Source organism: Oncorhynchus tshawytscha, linkage group LG02 (genome assembly GCF_018296145.1).
Source record: "Oncorhynchus tshawytscha isolate Ot180627B linkage group LG02, Otsh_v2.0, whole genome shotgun sequence".
Classification (NCBI taxonomy): domain Eukaryota; kingdom Metazoa; phylum Chordata; class Actinopteri; order Salmoniformes; family Salmonidae; genus Oncorhynchus; species Oncorhynchus tshawytscha.
Window position 1 is genome coordinate 41,385,674 of NC_056430.1, and position 23,871 is coordinate 41,409,544.

At 40.6% G+C, this 23,871-nt stretch overlaps 1 protein-coding gene across 1 annotated transcript; it reads left to right on the top strand.

The window, feature by feature from the left end:
- Nucleotides 1-250: 250 nt before the first annotated feature.
- LOC112215077 (peptidyl-prolyl cis-trans isomerase FKBP5) lies at nt 251-23,121 on the top strand. The gene is made up of 11 exons (XM_024374084.2): nt 251-467; nt 12,090-12,222; nt 13,251-13,395; nt 13,661-13,803; nt 14,086-14,200; nt 15,359-15,515; nt 19,294-19,384; nt 19,635-19,718; nt 20,193-20,378; nt 20,729-20,968; nt 21,698-23,121. Exons 2-11 carry the CDS (start codon nt 12,118-12,120, stop codon nt 21,809-21,811), a joined length of 1,380 nt encoding a protein of 459 aa, XP_024229852.1. The 5' UTR covers nt 251-467; nt 12,090-12,117; the 3' UTR covers nt 21,812-23,121.
- Nucleotides 23,122-23,871: the final 750 nt, after the last annotated feature.

Consider the following 23,871-nt stretch of genomic DNA (forward strand, 5'->3'; position numbering starts at 1 on the left):
TGCTGCTGTACAGACTGTTCCGGGTAGCAGTGCTGAGCTGCGCGAGCTGCGGCGGCGCTCGGCACAGAACTGGTTAAAGGGTCAGGGTGTCTACTAGAACACTGTGTCCTCACCAGAGCGCAGCTACAGTACAGCCGGAACATTGTGTTACTTTGTGGCCACTTTCCAAGACCTGCCCTTAATTTGTACACTAAATGCCCCCCTCCCTCAACCCCCAGTTCCCTCCACCTTCTTCACAGTGTCATTTCAATTCTCTTCTCCATGTGGCTCAAACTCGCGTGTTGGTCGTCACTAGTGCCGGGGGGTTTCGACTGTAAAAAACAGAACATTAAGTACCCTGGTTGGTTATGAGAGGGCGGGTTTGAAATCACCGTGCTTACGTGCGTTGCAGAACCAGTGTAGTGATACACCGGCTGAAGTTATAGCACACGAGCAACAGAAGAAGAGAAAATAAACATTATAAATAGGTAAGTTACAGCTTTAGCCTATTTCTTATTATTTTATCGAAAAAGTGTAATTGGTTTGATTTATTGGGTATATTTTAAACAGCATGACCGAGTAGGAATCGAGTTACATTGTATCCAATTGTACCCGGTTAAACATTCAGGTGCCTCAGAATAAATAGATAATAAAATACATACAAGTTTTAATTTTATATACTTATGATTCAGCATATTTGTCTTATTTAGAATCAGTGTTCAACTCTATTAAGTTGTGTTCTAGGCTTATTTTCCAGATACATGTGGATATCATGCTCACTTCTATTCCTCTACTTATCGCTTGTCATTGTTTTTAATGAGAGTGGATTGAATTTACATCCCATGAAGGTTTTAATCAAATGGTATTATAAATAATTTTCGGTTCTTTCTCTCTTACACATATGCACACACAGTCAGAAACACAAAGAGGTGCACGCGCGCACACACACACACACACACACACACACACACACACACACACACACACACACACACACACACACACACACACACACACACACACACACACACACACACACACACACACACACACACACACACACACACACACACTGTGAATAATGTATCTGATGTCTTACTCTCGATTCATATTTTCTATTTCATTAAAGGTAAATCAAATAGACCTACAATGAAAATGTAGCCCCATGTCCTCTTATTACAGGCAATTAAGAAATTGCAATTAACGTTTATGTTACATTTACTCAACATGTATCTCCAGAACCATTGGCGATGCAGTGAATGAATCATAGCATATAGGTGTGACTCTCCTTTGGGAAAAAAACAAACATGATTTTATACATTTCTTGTTTCAGTCTAGCTATTAACTGGAAGACTGAGCAGAAGAGATATGAACTAGAACATTGTTAGAAATACATGTATCTGCCATTTTCTTTGCGCCATAATACATGTATATACAATTACAGGTTGCATGTTGGAAGGCAACCAAGGCATTTATTGCAGCACATGTTCAAGGCTTGTTATGTGTGGGGGTTTACGTGGACATACAGTACCCTCAGTATTATCAGACCAAGGTTTCCTCCCAAGGTCTGCTTGGCCACATAATGGTTTACTGCATTTCAGCCTTCCTATCTATCTGCCAATGTTGTGGGGGCAGGTAGGTTGGTTCTGTGGTAGAGTACATGGCATTGGGTACATGTCTTCAGTATTTTATGGTGGTAAAAGCTGGCAATCAGATGGAGGACTTGGCCCATATTCATAAAATCTCAGAGTGTGAGTACTGATCTAGGATTAGGTCCCACCAACCTGTCCATTTAATTGTATTCATTATTAAGGGTAAACTAATCCTTTATCAGCACTTCTACTCTTAGACGCTCTATGATTATGGGGCCAAGAGTGGTATGGTACGGATAGATGTGACGACGTGACCCTGTGGAAATAAATCAGAGAGAGAGAGAGTGTTGGAGAGAGAGAGTCTGAGAGAGAAAAAGAGAGCATTTCCAAGAAATGGCATCCAGCGATCGCCCTGAATGAAACGAGTCCAGACAGTATTGACTTAGCAGCACAGATACCTCTTACCTCGGGTCATATAATGCCCATGTCATTACATATCAGACCCCATTCCTTGCTTCTAGATGAAAGGGTACTCTGCTGCTTCCTGGCTTTCTTTCCAACCAAGGTGCTTAATAAAAGATCAAATTGGAAATGTGTAAATTTCAGCAAGTCTTGGAGGACAATGGAAGTTGACTTGTAAAATAAGTGTGTATAATTAAAACCAACACTGTTCTTATTGTGTCGTATTAAATCAGAGAAATTCAACTAAAACCGCTAGGAAAAGCTTTCTAAAGGGCCAAGCACTTCCGTAGAACACCCCGACGAGGGCTATATTTCCAATTCATTTTGTTTTAATAGTAAATGTTTTTTTTCTTGTCAACTTCCTTTGTCCTACAATATTTCATGAATATTTTTCACATAACTCCTTCTTTGAACCATGGCAGACAGTGTCCCTCTCCCCAGGACCGACAATGTCTACTTAGCCTATGTCAGACAATATCCACTATGACAGAAAATGTCCTGTTCTTGTAGACAATGTCCTGTTCTTTCAGACAGTATCCCACTCTGTTACCACGTCAGTCTTTGTCACCCAGGACAGCCAGACAGTGTGTCCAGTTTATCTGGCGCTGCTCTTTATATGTGGATTAGCGTGAAGCATTGACTTGTGATAAAGTGCTTTGAGGCACAATGTGTATCTGTGAAGTGACTGTGCTGCTGGAGCTCTCAGGACTGAATGTTCTCGGCTTTGTTGTGTTCCGTCCCTGTATTTCTCCACAGGGTCTCTGAGTTCCACGCTCCCTCTGACTAAGAGACGCGCTGCTGGCTCTACCACAGCTGTAACTTATATGGATAATTCTATACCCAGATGGTTTGCATTTCCTCATCATAAAGATGAAGTTAAAGACACATGCACAAGCATTCTGAATGACTGGTGATTGGATTTAATACTGTGGTACATAATTACTAACAGTTACATTACACATTCAGTTATTAGAGTACCATAGCCTGTGTTCAAATGTTTTTTTACAGAGTACTTCTAATATTTAGAATTCTGACTTTCCCCCCTCCAAAGTCAGATTGGACATTTCAGCAATAATTTAAATCAATTATATATTTTTTTCTGCGTCAGTCCTAGCATTTCCACAATTAAAAAATGATGTAATGTGCGTTAGTCTCTATTTGTGTTGAGGGGAGCCTACTTGGGTATTGCCATCCGAAGCAGATGCTGTGTTCTGACTGAGTAGGTTTCAGATTGGTGAACACCATCAGATTGTGCCAGGAACTCAGAACAGAAGGAACATCGTGTTCCCCCCCACACACTCTACACACATACACACACACACACACACACACACATACACTCTGCGCAGACACACACACACACACACACACAGTCTTGCAAACACACTGCGCAGACACACACACATAGACGGACACATACACACCCCAGATGGACACACACATACACACGCACACACACTACTGCGCAGATGAACACAGACAGAGATGGACAGAGGCAGACATAGACACAGAGGTGGACAGAGACAGAGTCAGACAGACCGACACACTGGGATACATTCATTTCCCCACATAGAGCCTCTCATATTTTAGGTTTAATTCATAATTATTTTACTAGATCATTAAATCAACTCATTATTCTTACATGTTATTGGTGTGTATGTGTGTGTGTGTGTGTTAATACATTTGGCCCTGTCAATGTGAAAGCTATAACGTTACAGCTCCTAGAACATGATGTTCCGTTCCAACTTTTCTTAGAAGTGATGTCCATTCCATATTAAGAAATGCCCAAGTCCCAGAAAAGAATGATCATTTTAAGCTTTATTACTATGGTTATTGATGTTTCTGTTAACAATGGCAAGTGATTACACGCTACTTATATCATTTTGACGTATGTGAGAACAATTCTTACATACAGTCCATTCGGAAAGTGTTCCAACCCCTTGACTTTTTCCACATTTTCTTACTTTATATCCTTATTCTAAAATGGATTCAATTGTTTTCCCCCCTAATCAATCTACACACAATAGCCTATAATGATGTTTGCAAATTTATTATAAATAAAAAATGGAAATATCACATTTACATAATTATTCAGACCCTTTACTCAGTACTTTGCTGAAGCACCTTTGGCAGCGACTACATCCTCTTTTCTTCTTGGGTATGGCACTACAAGCTTGGCACACCTTTATTTGGGGAGTTTCTCCCATTCTTCTCTGCAGATCCTTTCAAGCTCTGTCAGGTTGGATGGGGAGCGCCGCTGCACAGCTACTTTCAGGTCTCTCCAGAGATGTTTGATCGGGTTCAAGTCCGGGCTCTGGCTGGGCTACTCAAGGAGATTCAGAGACTTGTCAGGAAGCAACTCCTGCGTTGTCTTGGCTGTGTGCTTAGGGTTGTTGTCCTGTTGGAAGGTGAACCTTCGCCCCAGTCTGAGGTCCTGAGCACTGTGGAGCAGGATCTCTCTGTACTTTTCTCTGTTCATCTTTCTCAATCCTGACTATTCTCTCAGTCCATGCCGCTGAAAAACATCTCTATAACATGATGATGCTGCTACCACCATGCTTCACTGTAGGGATGGTGCCAGGTTTCCTCCAGACGTCCACACACTGGCATTCAGGCTAAAGACTTCAATCTTGGTTTCATCAGACCAGAGAATCTTGCTTCTCATGGTCTGAGAGTCCTTTAGGTGCCTTTTTGGCAACCAAGAGGGCTGTCATGTGCCTTTTACTGAGGAGTGGCTTCCATCTGGCCACTCTACCATAAAGGCCTGATTGGTGGAGTGCTGCAGAGATGGTTGTCCTTCTGGAAGGTTCTCCCATCTCCACAGAGGAACTCTGGAGCTCTGTCAGAGTGACCATCGAGTTCTTGGTTACTTCCATGACGAAGGCCCTGCTCCCCAGATTTCTCAGTTTGGCCTTGCGGCCTGTTCTAGGAAGAGTCTTGGTGGTTCCAAACTTCTTCCATTTAAGAATGATGGAGGCCACTATGTTCTTGGGGACCTTCAATGCTGTAGAGATGTTTTGCTACCCTTCCCCAGATCTGTGCCTCGACACAATCCTGTCTTGTAGCTCTACGGACAATTCCTTCGACCTCATGGCTTGGTTTTTGCTCTGACATGCCCTGTCAACTGTGAGACCTTATATAGACAGGTGTGTGCCTTTCCAAATCATGGCCAACAAATTGAATTTACCACAGGTGGACTCCAATCAAGTTGTATAAACATCTCAAGGATGATCAATTTCTCAATTTCGAATCTCATAGCAAAGGGTCTAAATTCTTATGTAAATAAGCCATTTCTGTTTTTAATTTTTAATACTTTTGCAAACATTTCTAAAAACCTGTTTTTACTTTGTCATTGTGGGGTATTGTGTGTAGATTGATGAGGATTTTTATTTGATTGAATCCATTTTAGAATAAGGCTATAACGTAACAAAATGTGGGAAAAGGGAAGGGGTCTGAATACTTTCTGAATGTACTGTAGACCTAAATGAAGCATCAAATCTGTTTGTGTGATGTGTGTGTGTGTGTGTGTGTGTGTGTGTGTGCGTGTGTGCTTGCGTGTGTGCGTGTGCGTGCATGTGTGTGTGTGTGTGAGCGAGAGAGGGTGAATATGTGTGTGTATGAGAGAGAGTGAGAGAGTATGTGTGTGTGTATGAGAGAGATAGAGTGAGAGAGTATGTGTGGGTGTATGAGAGATGGAGTGAGAGAGTATATGGGGTTGTATGAGAGAGATGGAGTGAGAGAGTATGTGTGTGTGCATGAGAGAGATAGAGTGTTTGTGTTTGCGCGCCCACAGGCACTTCTGTACATTATGAACAATAGCACCAGTACCCAGTTAGGTACTCTCCATCGGAAAGAGGAAGAAATGAAGTTGAACGAAACGTGAAATGTAAGAGCGAGGTGTAAAGAAAGACGCAGAGATGTGTCAGGGGAAGCGATGAAGGGGTAGAGTGGTGGAAGAGATGTATGGAGGGAAGACTGAGCACAATGATTAATAGTAAGCCAATTAATTTAGTTTATCATGTTTGGCATGGATTGTCTAGACCAGCAGTGAAGCAGCTCACTTGGTATCTAGGGGGCCAACAGATCAACTGTGTCAGCTGCTACATCTACAAATATTATGTGTCGAACTGCTTTATTTGGCCAGGTCGCAGTTGCAAATGAGAACTTGTTCTCAACTAGCTTACCTGGTTAAATAAAGGTGAAATAATAATGGAAAAAACCCCCACTATGACTGACGGGGCGCTGTTTTGAAGCCACTGTGCTTCCATCTTGGCACTCACCCACCATTGTAAAAATAATTTTGGAAGCTATAGAAAAGCATTTATTATCATCTACACTTGCCACATTTATTCTATTACATACACCTTCATGCATTCTTTTAATTCGATTATATAAATTAAGCATGAATATATATATAAAATCAAATCAAAGATTATTTGTCATGTGCGCCGAATACAACACCTTACACCTTACAGTGAAATACTTACTTACAGGCTCTAACCAATAGTTCAAAATAGTTATTAGGTGAACAATAGGTAGGTAAAGAAATAAAACAACAGTAAAAAGGCAGGCTATATACAGTAGCGAGGCTATAAAAGTAGCGAGGCTACCTACAGACACCGGTTAGTCAGGCTGATTGAGGTAGTATGTACATGTAGATATGGTTAAAGTGACTATGCATATATAATAAACAGGGAGTAGCAGTAGCGTAAAAGAGGGGTTGGCGGGTGTTGGGTGGGACACAATGCAGATAGCCCGGTTAGCCAATGTGTGGAACACACCTATATATATATATATAAAACATTTGTCCTTAAAGAGGAAATTACAGTGCCTTCAGAAAGTATACATACACCTTCCAAATTTGTTTATTTACAGCCTTATTTCAAAATAGATTAAATAGCTTTTTTTTCTCTCACCAATCGATACACAACTCTTGACATTTCAGCTTTTCATTTTTTATTAATTTCAAAAATGTTCTACAAACAAAATTCCACTTTGACATTATGGGGTGTTGTGTCACACAAAATCTCAATTAAATACATTTTTTAATTCAGGCTGTAACACAACACAATGTGGAAAAAGTAAAGGAAGGCATTATACCATATCCATTTTTTTTACTTAGCAATTAATTGATTCTTGAAAAATATAGCTTTTTTTTCCATGAGCTGTCAAACCCCATGGGAAACCAAAATATAAATATTTTTCTTCAATGTAAGCAAAGTAAATGTAAACAAACACTATATAGCCTCAAAATATGGTTAAAACTATTATTTTAATTTCATGGATAGTCAGACCTTGCATCCATAGCTCTGTCTATGAATTTGAGAGTGGTTACATTTCTCCAGCTCCGTCCCTCAGCTTTTCACCAAAACAGGGGTGGGGAGAGTGTTTTCTTATTGTTTTTACTGCTGATTGCCACTTTAAAGTATCATTTTTTGAAAGTACTAATGTTACTGTCGCCACTACACTTAAATACATGTAATTATGTCACTAAAACATTGAATTTAAATACTGTAGAATTCCATTCATTCCTATGGAGGACTACTTCTTCTGGAGAGTGCCAAAATGGCCGACCAGTGGCTTCAAAGACTCTCTGTTGCCAATACATTGCATCGGCAATCCAGGGTTTATATACATAATTGGTTAGGGCCAAGGGGAAAGTGTAGGGAGAGAATTGGTATCAGCTGTGTGTGTGACTTCACTGTGGATGTCTGTGGAGGGCCACTCATAGTCAGCCAATTATGTGCTGTTATTTCCTATATGACAAAGGGGTTGTTCCACCTCAAAAAGCACAAGAAAGAGGACGTTGACACCCACCAACTCAGATTGTTCTGAAATCGTTTATGTAGTTATTAACAGATACAATGGCATTCCTGAAACATTATTTTGTTGAAATATAATTTGAACTGAGAAATTGAGCTAATTGATTGCACCCAAATTGGACAGATAATATTCAGATAAAATTCAATAAATATAGTGTGAAAGTATCAGGTTTTGACCACTAGGTGCTACTATTCTGGCTCTACAGCCACACTCTATTCATTTTGCTGGTCTCTTGTGTTTACACACAATTTCACAATTTCCTTTGCAGCTTTGGGTAGAAAACCAATAGATTTAGCTCATTATGAAAATGAATTGTGTGCGTCATCTTCACAATTCAAGCCAGTCCTCCATGAAAGCAATTCAGTGTGTCCTTATAGTAGCTTCAACCCAACTCTCCTTGAATAGTCCAACAAGTGGTCACTCTCTGAGAGGGCTATCCCTATGCAATTCTTATTTGAACACTTTACCTACAAGCATAAAACCTTTGATGTAGAAATGGGCTAGGGACTAAAATGTTGTGACAACCCTAATCAAATAATTAATTGCATGACTGTCATGTTTTCAATAAAATTATCAGGAAACAGATTTATATCTATTGTGAAAGTGACATTTACCATTAAACTCAATGCAACCCAATACCATTACAATTACAAAACAGTATACATTGTGTATTTGGGACTTTTACCATTGAAGCCCATTAGAGACCATAACAATGAAACTAGTATAATTGCTGTAGCCTAATGGTTTGCTAGTTCACCAGGAATGGTCTAACAGTAATTAATATAGACCTTTTATGAAGGGAATAAACCACTGACAAAGGGCCCGTTTCCTGGATAAATATTAAGTGTAAAAGAAGGACAGACTGATTTGCTTTCATGGAGGACTGGCTTGATTTGTGAGGATGACACACAAAATGTGTTTTCATCATGAGCCAAACAAAAGTAACCAGCGAGTCAGTGGCAGGTTTTTGACCATTTTTGGGGATTCCTTATGTCTTAAGGCGTCAGCATGCTTCAGTACGGCTGGCGCCTAGCCAAACTCTTCTAGCCGAACTGAACGAGTGTGCTTGCATACTCCCTTAAAAGACCTTCGCTTGAAAAATGAGAAAAACGGCAATAGTACTGTTTGTCCATTTTGAGAGGGCATAGCCAGTATACACTTCCTCAAAACAGTCAGAATGAATCTACGATAACTCAAGAAATCTCTCATTCATTTGGATGTTTTTGCCAGGGAGATCTTAGTCGTGCAATTTTACATCTATCTAAGATGTTTGGTGCAGTATTTCTCAATTAAACAATTTGAGAACAAAGACATTATTGAAGAATACCTACTGTTCACCAATCACCAACAACGAGGCGTGACTTTGGCTCTGAACTTTGGCTTGCCTCCTGAAAATAATGTGCACGAACTGCCCAAAAAAACCCCACCAAAGTCCAAAACAAACAAAAACGTCGCAAAATGTCATCATAATATATGCACAAACTCTTCCGAACTGTTTCGGCTGGGATGAATGTGGACACCTTTACTTATTGGTAGGAAGAGGTTTGGTCCAAATCGGATGATAGGTACTACATTTATTGAATATTATCTGAATCCTATAAATTAAAAAGGGAAATTTGGGTGCAATCAATTAGCATAATTTCTCAGATATACAATGTAATTTCAACAAAATAGTGTTTTAGGAATGCCAAGCGTACCTGTTTCTAACCACAGAAACAATTTCAGAACAGTCTGAGACGGTGGGCGTCATGGCATGCTGTAATGACATTGAAAGACTCAAAGTCCACTTGGGATGTTTGATTTGTTAGCTTACAATGGGCTATTTGTATTCATTGAGCAAGAGAAGTCAACAGCAAAAAAGTTTAATGAATGAATTAACTTAGCATCAAGGTTATGTTGATGGTTTAAATCTGTTTCACGTTTGTTTAACAGTATGGTGCAAGTTGTTCAATTAGCTGTTAGATATTTTAGATAAGTGTTGGTCTAGCATCATGTTTTTAAATGTTTTGTTCTGTTTTCTGAGGTATGGTGAAACGATGACATTACAAACTGTGCAGAATTAAGTGTTACAGTGATTCTACTGTGCATGTTTCATCGTGTTCCTCAGTCCGCTTCAATTGAAGACATTTTTAAGAAAATGTTTCTGCCTTGATTTTAAATAGCCGACACCATCTGATATTAGATCCCTTCATAGTTTTCACATTTTGACAATTTCATTCAACATAAGATTGTCTATCCCCTATAAAATGTCATAATATGTCAGAACAGATGATTCAATATTCAATGACTCGATAATTGTATTAAATAAACAATGTATTGATCATTTATTTAAAATGGGTCAATAGGGCATAATACCAAACATCACAGAAAACACTGAAAGCTTAATAGCGTCAACGTTATATCTTTAAAGTTAGTCCATAGTTCACAGCCAGGCTAAAGATAAAAACAGATAAAGACGTTCCAAAATCAACATTGACACGGTAAAGGTTAAAATGGCAAATATGATAGCAAGACAGCATATGGAGGATCTGAGATTTCTATGACACACTTTTAATACCTCAGCGTTCTTTAGATAGCAGACACATAGCGTCATGGCTGATTGTGACTACGACAATTTTCTCATGTCCTAAGGCCTGTTACCAGGCCCTAAGCTAATTCCCGGACGGGATAAAGCACATTTTTTATCTTATCTTAACTTGTGAAGAGATGCAACAGGTGGTGGTAACAGAATATTCATTAAGATTGCTACTGGCTTTTCAACTAATTCTTAGTTGGTTGTCATGCAAATTGTCACCCATTCATTAAATATTTGTTGGAATTTGTAACTTAGACATTGCTTTCAGAGGAGGTACATAACTTGAACAGATCCAGGCGACTTTATTTACAAACTACTGCCATTTGTGCACATACACGTCTTCTTCTGGAACGGGGAGGATGGGGGTTGAGAGAATGCCAAGAAGAATGCCAAGAGTGTTCAAAGCTGTCATCAAGGCAAAGGGTGGCTACTTTGAAGAATCGTAAATATAAGATATTTTAATTTGTTTAACACTTTTTTGGTTATTACGTGATTCCATATGTGTTATTTCATAGTTTTACAATGTAGAATATAGTAACAATAAAGAAAAACCCTTGAATGAGTAGGTGTGTCCAAACTTTTGACTGGTACTGTATACTTTCATAAATTTTTTAAACTGGTACCTTGGACCTTCAGAAGAGTCTTGTGAGACCTGTGGGCATCCTAGAGAAAAAAGCCATTGTGTTTGTGACACATCGTGTGTGGCATTTTCAGTCACTAAATGTGAGAATTTTGTATTACAGTTAGTTAGGTCAGACCTACATCCACTGCACACATGACACTAGTATTATGGTATGTATTCAAATGTGTTTAAATTATGTACTGTGGTTGGCGAGATAAAGGCTGCTAAAGAAAGACATCAGGATAATATTATAATGTGCTCATCACCAGAAAGCTATTCAACAGTACCCAACAACGATGGTGCAGCATGTCTCACAAAGAGTGGCGGCACTGTTGCACCATCAGATCTCATATTTCACGGCCCAGTTTTTTTCAGATTGAAGAAGAAATACTTTTTTTTATTTGACCATGGGAAAAAAAAGCTACTGCTTAAATAGGTTACCACATTGCAGTTTTGGTTGAAATGAAACCTTCGACATTGTCAAAAGTGAATGTGGGCTTAGTATACTGCTATGAACCAGCATGTTTACTGGAGTCTTGACATTAGTATGATGGTAGCAAATTCCCAGAGTTAGCATAATGTACTGTGGGCTGGGAGAAGGTTGGCCGTTGAGGCATATGAGGATATTATTTCTGTAGCTCATCATCAGAAAGCTTGTTTGGCTCTTCAACCGTCTCCCAATAATGTACTGTGCTGCAAGTCTCAAAATAAGTAACGGCAGAGTTTACTCTCCGTTAGTCAGCACCTCTACATACACTGCGTCAGCTCATGCATGTTATCAGAATGAAGAAGAAACAGAGTTGAGAGGTTAGAAACGTAATTCCCTGACTCACAGAATGTCAGAGATATAGCATAGCTAACACATTTACCTACTTAAAGCATATGTGTGTAATTGATTACAGTTTAATTGACATTCAGGTGGTTCTGGAAGGCCTTTTTTAAGGGGTATTTGTGTGTTGGTGGGGTTTTGTGAGTCTGTTATTACGTTGGTGCGCATCCCAGTTATAAACAATGTGTGTGTGACTCTTTTGTGCAGAGTTAGAGTGGCATGCCCAGATGCAGATATGACCACAGATAAGGACCAGTCCATGGATGACCAGTCTCCTGCTGTGGTCTTTGCTGCCAAGGGCATCGACGTCACTCCTAGCAGAGACGAGGGAGTTCTCAAGGTAGGCTTCAGCCTCATTCCCAACCTCCCCTGTAAGGGACAAACTCTGTCTTGACATACAGCAACCTGGTCTCAGAGCATTTTGTATTATTCTGTATGTAAACCGAGACCCTCCCTTTAGTACATGTTACATTTCGTATGGTATGTATTAATTTGTGGATGTGCATTATCCATTTCTTATGATATGTTATGAATTTGCGAAACATACTATATGTAATGAATTTGCAAAACATACAAGATGTTATGAATTTTCAAATATATGTTGCGAATTCCAATTTGCAGTAGGTGGTTAGGTGGCTAACGCTAATGTTATCTAGCTGGCTAAAATGGCTAGGTTAAGGGTTAGGTTTAAGGGTTAAGATTAAGGTTTGGGTTAAGAGTTAGGTTAAAAGATTAAGGTTAGGGGAAGGGTTAGTTATCATGCTAAGTAGTTGCAATATAGCTTAAAAGTAGCAAGTATTTGAAAAGTTAGATAAATAATTAGATACAATTCTAAAGTTGTCCGTGATGAGATTCCAACACGCAACCTTTGGGTTGCTAAACGTTCACCGTTATACACCTTCTCATCCACCTTCTCATCCACCCCAACCAACCACCTCCTTTCATTTTTGCCTGTAACCATACCAAACGTAACATATCCTACTAATTTGAGTGTTTCAGATTTACTTTTACTATGTTACATCTAGTCTATGAGACCAAGCTGCATACAGGAGTGTAGCTCAACTTATTACAAGCACACACACAAAGTCTTCCCTGTCACAGTAACCAGAGAGACTTCAGAGAAAGGCATCCTTCATAATTCTGCCACCAGAATCAAGAGTGTTCCTTTGTATTGAGCACATCCTCGGTGTTACCTCTAAAACAGAGCACTGCAAGAAATGCCTAACTGTTAGGATGAAAAATAATAATAGGGGTACATGAAAAAAAGTATGTGACACGAAGAAACCATCATCACTGTCTAGCTAGAGAAACAAGTACTAGGATGCTGAGTTGAGATTATCTCAGGGCTGACATTTGTTCTTTATACAGGTGGTGAAAAACCAGGGAGAGGATGGGGACAGACCCATGATTGGGGACAAGGTAGCAGTACACTACACTGGCAAACTAATCAATGGGAAGAAGTTTGACTCCAGTATGGAACGCAAAAAACCCTTCACCTTCAGTCTGGGAAAGGGTATGTCCGAGTCTGAGACGGCCTCTTACTGACGTACTCGTTTCTAAACATCTCCGATACCTTTTCAGCTGAAGAAGAACTGTCATCAGGACATACAGATGTACATATTGTACATATAGCTTCTATATTATACTTACATTTTTGACATCTGTATGTATGGAAGAAAGAACTCATCTAACTCATCCGCCGTATGTATCGCCCATATGTCACTGCATATGTAGCCTACATCTGTTTGTCATGTCTCTAATTTTGTATCCCTCCACAGGTCAGGTGATTAAGGGCTTGGATATCGGTGTGTCCTCTATGCAGAGAGGAGAGGTGTGCATGCTCCTCTGTAAACCAGCATATGCCTATGGGTCAGCTGGATGCCCGCCCAAAATACCTCCCAATGCCATGTTACAGTTTGAGGTAGGTAAAGCTTAGTGGTTACCAAGGGGATGATGGTATATAAGGCCTTCCTCTGCACGTAACAGGATTCCCCTTTATATTCTGACTGTGCATTGTTCTAGATTCTCTCTCGGCATTGTGAACAGAACACATAACACTGTCTCTGTCATCATTTTCATCCCCATGGAATCTTTCGGTTACCGTTGTTTAAAAGTGTGCCACTGCTGCTAGTGTTGCTATGGCAACACATGGCTGTGACGTGACATTTTATTCTGTCCTTACGCGTTTCTTCACTTCCTGTAGGTGGAGCTGCTGAGCTTCCAAGGCGAGGTGCTGACGGACGACGGCGGCATCACAAGGAGGATAAAGGTCAAAGGGGAGGGCTATAATAACCCCAACGACGGATCAACAGTCCACGGTAAGGTGGACATGCTCTCTCTCTATCACATTCACTGTGATCTAATTGACTGTGATCTTGGTGATCAATATGTTAATTGATTTTGGTACAAAGGCTTTGTCTCACATTAACCAGGTTTCCATCCAACCTTTTTATTTGAGTAAAGTGCATGTTGGATATTTTTATTTTTTTATGACAGGCCTGATTGAAACAGCAAAAGACTTTCCAAATGTCAACAAAGCAAATTACCCTAGACACAGTGAGCTCTTTTTGTGTCGGTAAAATACATTATGCGAGAAATGGTGGTATTATTATAACAATCATATCACAAAGTAAACTTGGAGTCAAGCAATGATACGCTATGTGGTCCTCTCACTACAACTCGGGAGAGCATACAGTTGAATTTATCAGGCTACAGATGAAATAAGTTGTGATGAACGTCACAGGGTGGTGAAAGTGCACGGTGATAAGCTTGACGCTCCTTTCCAAAAGAGGCTCCTATACAATAAATATCGAGGGTCTTATTCTGGTGACATGATGATCGAGGCTTGGCTGCTGTTTGACAAATAAAAAGAATCTCGCTATTTTGTCCATAATAACGTCACCATGTTAGATAGCCTACCCACACTGTATATCTGCAGGCTTTTTGGGTAGAGCACACGTGCCAAGACCAGAGTGGGCATATTCGCTACATAACCGCAATTTATTTGGTGACAAAACCAGAGTTGAAAATGTGATGGAAACCCATTTAACTTGTATTTTTTATTCAGTACATGGGAATTTAATCACCCAAGTTATTTTTATGTGCACTACGTCATCACCGACAACCGTTTATCCGCAACAAGTCAATTAGAAGGAAATGCATATCTGATGGGAAAATGCGCATATTGTATTTATTCAGATTTTGGGGATAGTCACATGAAAATCTGTCGCCAATTGAATGGAAACCTAGCTAGTGACTGTGAACAGATTTATTGTGATCAAAATGTTTACAGATTTTTGTACAGTCTCAAACAAGACAAAAAAAAACATTTTGAACACTCAAACTAAACATGTTGAACAATCTAAACTATATTATGCTATCTGAACAGTCCATTCCCATTAAGTAAAATATAATAAAATTAATATTTACCATTCAAAAAATTATCTTATTTTCCAATTTCCTCCTGTATCCCACAGTACACCTGGAGGGTCGCTGTGAAGAGCGTCTGTTTGACTCCAGGGATGTGCACTTCGTGGTGGGCGAGTCAGAGGACATGGGCGTTCCTCTGGGTGTAGACAGGGCCATGGAGAAGATGCAGAAAGGAGAATGCTGCATGCTCTACTTAAAACCCAAGTAAGAGCTTCTACTCTACTCTACTCCCTATCGCTAGTGGTGACTCTACTCTACTCTACTCTCTATCGCTAGTGGTGACTCTACTCTACTCTACTCTACTCCCGATCGCTAGTGATGACTCTAATCTACTCCTTATCGCTAGTGATGGGAAGGATTTCTGAAGGCTTTGGTACTTTTACCAAATTGTTCCAAAAAGCGGTTAATTTCTCGTAGCTTCAATATTTGTTCACAATGCACATTAGTGACATCTGCTGGTCAACAATAAATAGCAGCGTGTGATTATCAGATAGACTTTTCGTTCTCCACTGGTTTTATCAAAACTCTGTGGCGCAGTAGTACATTTTTGGCACCAGTAGCCTAAATTTGGAATTCCTGCTTCCCTTTTTTGCCTTCAAGTTTAATATATATATATACACTGCTAAAAATAAATAAAGGGAACACTTAAACAACACAATGTAACTCCAAGTCAATCACACTTCTGTGAAATCAAACTGTCCACTTAGGAAGCAACACTGATTGACAATAAATTTCACATGCTGTTGTGCAAATGGAATAGACAACAGGTGGAAATTATAGGCAATTAGCAAGACACCCCCAATAAAGGAGTGGTTCTGCAGGTGGTGACCACAGCACAGACCACAGTTCCTATGCTTCCTGGCTGATGTTTCGGTCACTTTTGAATGCTGGCGGTGCTTTCACTCTAGTGGTAGCATGAGACGGAGTCTACAACCCACACAAGTGGCTCAGGTAGTGCAGCTCATCCAGGATGGCACATCAATGTGAGCTGTGGAAAGAAGGTTTGCTGTGTCTGTCAGTGTAGTGTCCAGAGCATGGAGGCGCTACCAGGAGAAATGCCAGTACATCAGGAGACGTGGAGGAGGCCGTAGGAGGGCAACAACCCAGCAGCAGGACCGCTACCTCCGCCTTTGTGCAAGGAGGAGCAGGCAGGAGGAGCACTGCCAGAGCCCTGCAAAATTACCTCCAGCAGGCCACAAATGTGCATGTGTCTGCTCAAACGGTCACAAACAGACTCCATGAGGGTGGTAAGAGGGCCCGACGTCCACAGGTGGGGGTTGTGCTTACAGCCCAACACCGTGCAGGACATTTTTCATTTGCCAGAGAACACCAAGATTGGCAAATTCGCCACTGGCGCCCTGTGCTCTTGACGTGACAGTCTGGAGACGCTGTGGAGAACGTTCTGCTGCCTGCAACATCCTCCAGCATGACCAGTTTGGTGGTGGGTCAGTCATGGTGTGGGGTGGTATTTCTTTGGGGGGCCGCACAGCCCTCCATGTGCTCGCCAGAGGTAGCCTGACTGCCATTAGGTACCGAGATGAGATCCTCAGACCCCTTGTGAGACCATATGCTGGTGCGGTTTGCCCTGGGTTCCTCCTTATGCAAGACAATGCTAGACCTCATGTGGCTGGAGTGTGTCAGCAGTTCCTGCAAGAGGAAGGCATTGATGCTATGGACTGGCCCGCCCGTTCCCCAGACCTGAATCCAATTGAGCACATCTGGGACATCATGTCTCGCTCCATCCACCAACGCCACGTTGCACCACAGACTGTCCAGGAGTTGGCGGATGCTTTAGTCCAGGTCTGGGAGGAGATCCCCCAGGAGACCATCCGCCACCTCATCAGGAGCATGCCCAGGTGTTGTAGGGAGGTCATACAGGCACGTGGAAGCCACACACACTACTGAGCCTCATTTTGACTTGTTTTAAGGACATTACATCAAAGTTGGATCAGCCTGTAGTGTGGTTTTCCACTTTAATTTTGAGTGTGACTCCAAATCCAGACCTCCATGGGTTGATAAATTTGATTTCCATTGATAATTTTTGTGTGATTTTGTTGTCAGCACATTCAACTATGTCAAGAAAAAAGTATTTAATAAGAATATTTAATTCATTCAGATCTAGGATGTTTATTTTTTTGAGCAGTGTATATTAAAAAAAACGGAATTTATGGCTTTAATTAGGATGCTTAAGAGAGAAGCTTATACTATACTAAATATAATTACAATTAAAACTAAATACAATTATTTGAACAACAGTGCAGAAAGTGTGGTTTCAATTTTGCCTTCATCAGGATTCGACCTCACCCTCACATCCCTGAATGTACCCTACTCTACCTGCCAACACCTCGATCACACCAACAGAGTTGTGGGGCAAAATGGGAGGCAGTATCATCTGGATATGTGTGCAACAAAAGTTCAACATTCACCTTCTGATACCATTTCTGTCAAGCCGTTAACGAATACAGTTTGACACATACGTTCGATATATCCAACATATACCACACAGAACGTACTGCAACTGCCTCTGTAACGCAATGCTGCAAGGCAAACGCAGTGTTCCGTTGGAAATGAATGTACTTCTGGTGTACCAAAATGCAATGACGCTGTCGGTGTGATCGAGGCGTAAGCTACCGGTCAGGTGAAACTTTTTTATACAAAATCCCAAATTTGTAAGTACTGTGTCCAGAGGTCGGTGTTTGAAGGCAGCTTGGAATCGAAGAAAGCATTCGGAATCATTGTGAAATCAAGTGGCATCTCGCCAATCACATGAGCAGACAAAGCTTCGGATGTCATTGATACACGCATTGGCACACTGCTTCAAATTTTTGCTGCTTTCGCCTCACTCACAACAATAGTGTTTTTTGCATTTTGGTACACAAGAAGTACATTCATTTCCAACGGAACACTGCATTTGCCTTGCAGCATTGCGTTACAGAGGCAGTTGCAGTACGTTCTGTGTGGTATATGTTGGATTTATTGAACAAATGAGTCAAACTGTATATGTTAACGGCTTCACAGAAATGGTAGCAGAAAGTGAATGTTGAAGTTTTGTTGCACACATATCCAGATGATGCTGAGTACCATTTTGCGAAATGACACTGTCGGTGTGATCGAGGTCGTCAGCGATTTCAACGCATACCTCGAAACTCCGGTATCAAACATACATCATTACCTATTGCTGAAGTGTCCCTGTTGCAACACAAGGTAGATACGCTCATACCCAAATAATGTTGTTGACTCATCCTATACTCGTATTTTTCGGCAAGATAAAAAATATATTTTAAAAAAGACATCCAAAACCCCACCTCAAACTTATATATCAAACTGAAAAACGTCTGCTAGTTCCTCATAGAGGATGATGTCATCATCCTGAGGAGGAAGAGCTAGCCAATCAGTGGTCTACTCACATTAATTATTTTGTATGACCAGTACAAACATAGAAACATTGCAACATAGAAAATATTTTTTGTAAGGAAAACTATTACACTCATATTGTAATTAGTTATGGGTAATATTTAATAGAAATCTGGAAAAGTTACTTTAAAGGGTCAATCTGCAGTTTCTACATACATTTCTGGACTTATAAATGATTGATATTGATATATACCCATTGGTTCTTGAAGAATACAACTCATAAATACCGCATGAGCTTAGTTCAACTGTTGTACCCCAAGAGAACTCCAATGTTTGTAAACAAACATTGCCTCAAAACATGGTTAAAACTATAATTTTGATATCATGGATGGTAAGACCTTCCTTCCATATCTATGAATTTGAGAGTGGTTACATTTCTCCAGCCCCATCACTCAGCTTTTTACCAAAACAGGGTCAGGGAGGATGCTTTGTTATTGTTTCATCTGCTGATTGCTGCTTTAAACAAGCATCACTATACAAAAATCTAGACTTTATGTTTGCCTTTCATGGAACGGGTGTATGTCAGGACTAGTCAGCCATACAATACTCTCTGTCTTGTTTTTTGTAGGTATGGTTTTGGGAAAGAGGGTAGAGCACAGTATAAGATTGGACCAAACTCAGACCTGGTGTATGAAGTGACTCTAAACAACTTTCAGAAGGTGAGTTCTACTTGCTGGATTAGATAAGGGAACAACAATGTGTTCAAGTATCCTGTTAGTGTCCCTGGAAGATACCAACAGATTGATTTGATTTGAGCTGGTGGAGTTTAGACAATGAGGGTCTCAGTTAGATATTGCATGATGGCAGAGTGACCCTGGAGAAAATAATGGGAAGAAACAGGCATCATCTCAATGAAAGTCATCCTCAAATCTCCTCCTCTGAAACATAACAATATGTTTCCTTTCCAAGGCCAAAGAATCCTGGGAGTTGGATCAGAAGGAGAAACTGAAATTGTCTGCTACAGCCAAACAGAAAGGGACCCAATATTTCAAGGTATAGTGGGCCATCTCTGTCTTTCAGAAAATAGACACAAATCTCATGGCTATTGGATGCATCTGTGTGTGAATATTTCATTAACTTGAACCAAACCCTGTGAACTTGCAGAACTTGAACCCTGCAAACAAGTTCACAAGGACATTTTTCATTTATTTAACGATTTATTTAGTCAAATAGCGACATTATAACCTGGAAGAGTGATTTAATTAGAAAATGTTCTTCAACAACGTGCATTATGAAGAGGTGACTTTTTATACATTGCTCAGATTACTAAAGTCTAGTTAAATAATCGACACCTCATACCGCACATTGTTGAAGAAAAGCTTCAAAATCACAACTGTGAGATTATAATTAGGTTCACAGTTTTTTTTGTACTTTGTACATTGCTTTTGAACTATGAAAATGTTGTCTAAAATCTTGTTTGTATGAGAGACCTGCTAAACGTAGCCCATGTGTTGTCCCTGGATGTAGGCGGGGCGTTACCTTCAGGCAGTGGTCCAGTACCAGCGCGTTGTGTTGTGGCTGGAGATGGAGTTTGGTGTGGGCAAGGAGGAGCAGCAGAAGCTCCAGGACTTCCTACTGGCTGCCCAGCTCAACCTGGCTATGTGCTACCTGAAGCTGAGAGAGTACGCACTGGTTGTGGAGAACTGCAACAAGGTACACTCTCACTGCATACCTGGCACCACGCATGAGAAACCCCACAAACATATACACGTGTACCATACTGAAGCCACACAGAGCATGCAGCTAACATCTGTTCATGGAATAGCATACAGTTGTGTTTGTCTATGACTTTTTGCTCTGGGTCACTGGGGTTGTATACATGTATTAATCTGTTTGGCAAGCATTAAAATAACAATCACACCTTTTCAACCATTCTGTAACTTTTTCTAAACAGCTTTATAAACTAACTCAAACTTAGAAACGCCCTTTATAAATCCCTGTAGGTACACCTTAATGTTACAAATATAGTTACAAATATAGTATCTATGTGTGTTATGTCCCAGGTGATAGAGCTGGATGAGAAGAATGAGAAGGCTCTGTACCGACGTGGGAAGGCTCGTCTCTTCCGTAACGAGTTCAGCCTGGCCATGTCTGACTTTAAACTGGTGCTGCAGGTCAACCCCTCCAACCGGGCGGCACGCGATCAAGTATCCATTTGTCAACGCAATATCCGGGAACACCACGAAAAGGACAAGAAGATCTATGCCAACATGTTCCAGAAGTTTGCTGAGCGTGACATCAAGGTCTGTATCAACGTCTTTCACAGTCTGGATGGGTTCCATCCCAAATGGCAACCTATTCCCAATATAGTGTACTACTTTTAAACAGAGCCCTATAGGCCCTGGTCAAAAGTTGTGCACTATATAGGGAATAGGGTGCCATTTGGGATGCAGCCTGGATGTGTAATCAGTTGTACAATCTGACCTGGTTCACTGTTCTGTTTGAGTAAGTGGATACATGTGATATCACACGTTTATCTATTTGAATCATCTCTGCTGTGCTGCTGACCTATTGTAGTCCATCGTTCATGGTTTAGAGATTCATGCTTACTGGTACTAGGCTGACACCTAGTGGTAGTATTGAGTAGCAAATTTATTTGAATTTTTATTATCAAATTCTCTCATTATAATATATGCCATTTAGCAGACACTTTTATCCAAGGGACTCATGCATAATTTTTATTTTTATGTATGAGTGGTCCTGGGAATCAAACCCACTATCCTGGCATGGCAAGAACCATGCTCTAGCAAATGAGCTACAAAGGACCACTCATTGACGCTTCCTTTTTACTCCATAATCTATTATCAAGTTGTGTCTTCATTAACAAAAACATTTATGTTATACTAATTCATATTCCAAAACCAATTGTAGGACAAGTTATTCATCTTAACACAATGGAAGAAATCTACACATGACTTCCACAAACATTCTTTACTCAAGTCTCTCTCCTTTGTATCTGTGTGCTCGAACAGGCAGGGAAGGGAAAGAGGAGGAGGGGGGAGGACAGTGGAGTGATGAACGAGAACCATCAAGTGGCCATTAAGAGACGACGCAGGAGTCAGGACCATGGCCAGGACTGTCCCTGATGCACCAGAGGACGTCTGGAGGAGGGCAAAGCCAGGGGGGCAGGTCTCCCCTCGCTACCCACACAGAGACCAGGGGTCTGAGGCAGGGACTGGACGGGGCTGGACCACACCCGTCCACTCTGATCTCATCATCCCCTACCTACCCCTCCACTATGTGTGCTGTACCCAGCATGACAGACAGAGGGCGTGAGTGGGGAAGGCTCCAAGCCAAACAGCAATCCTTCCTTCAGTCTATAACATGGAATCCGGTCCAGGTCTTGTCCTCAACCTCATGCGTTGTGCAATTCCTCCAAATGCACACCTCAATTTAACTCAGATCCACAGACTGCATTATGTTGATAATCAAATCAAAATGAATCACATAAGATAATACAATATAATATAATTTTGCTTGGCATTGCATTTTCCCATTTTGCACATACAGATGAACAACAGGTGTCATTGTATTTTGATTGTTTTGATCTATTGGTTGAGATGTCTGGGGTTGCCTTACACCTTGTGCTTAAACTCACAATTGGAATCCTAAATATATTTAACTTCACCATGTGGAACAGTGGTGCGACACTGAACCACTGTAACAGACAAAACAGCTGGCATCATCGTCACCTAGTTGTCATGACACCCGCAGTCCCAAAAGACTAGTTATGTTTAGACAATGAGTCATGCAGTATATTTGCACAGACATTTTGGCTGAAGAACCTCCCACTCTTTACTCTTGAACATAGAGAATTAACAAGTACAGACTCATGGACCATTGCATGCTGCAGATGCTACATACTGTTATGTGTTTGCTACTCTCTTTGACTGTCCGGGAAGTCCAAAATCAAAGAAAGTCCATTAATGAAGCTTTAAGTCTCAGCTTTCCAAGCTGCTGTCCAGTCCTCTCTGACTTCAACATTTCATTCTCTCCTGGACAAATGCTTTTTTCCATCTACGCTGTTAGAATTTGGGTTATGTGACTGATGATAATTAGGGCATATAGATTCTAGTTGTGTAGTTCTCTTCCTCCCCAGTTCTGAATGGGTGACTGTACTGTCTTACCTTTTAGTACACTTATTTCCCTCTACTAAAAGAGTGTTAAATGATGGACAATGATTCACTTCAATCTTCAGCAAAGATTGTAAAACCACCGATGTTGTCTTTTTAGGAAAAGTAACACTCAATGATTTGGATAAAATCTGGGCTTTATATTTTTGGACATTTGCTTTTGCATTCGTTGGACATCAGGCCCTTGGGTGTCTTACTGATATTATCATTGTGAAACAAAAAAAGGCAGGCTTAAACTCTCACTATAAAAAGAAACCATTGAATCCTTGTGCGTATGCTTTTTTTATTTTTATTAAACATGTCTGTCTATACCCATCACTGTTTTTGAAGGCTCACAAGTGGTGCAGTGGTCTAAGGCACTGCATTTCAGTGACAGAGGCATCACCACACACCCTGGTTCGATCCTGGGCGGTATCACAACCGGCCATGATCGGGAGTCCCATAGGGCGGCCCACAATTGGCCCAGCGTCGTCCGGTTTAGGGGAGGGTTTTGCCGTGGTAGGCTGTCATTGTAAAATAAGAATTTGTTCTTAACTGACTTGCCTAGTTAAAAAAATATGTTTTTTTTTGTAATTGGAGGGTAGTTACCTATACCTACATTAATGCCACAGGGTAAGGAGTTAAGTGTAGTGTTGCCAGGATTAGATATCAGAGCATAAAAACCTTATCAAGAGTTTCTATGCTAATGATATCCATAATATTTGTTCACCAATGCTTTGGATACAAATGGCTTTCCTTCATTTTGTAGTGTTTTCTAGGGGAGCCAACTATGAATGTTATTGGACTACACTGAGCGTAACGGAGTCTTAAGAGTGTAATAATACTGTATATCACGCACTGTACAGAAGAAGCCTGCTGTAAGTGTTATTAACATGACACAGATGCTATTGAAACGGTGTATCATCCAATGATTAAGTATTCACTCTATCTCTGGTAAATTTGCAAATTCAAGCATTAGAGATTACACTTACAGTTTGCATTGACCTGCCCCCTACCCCAACTGTACTGTTAGT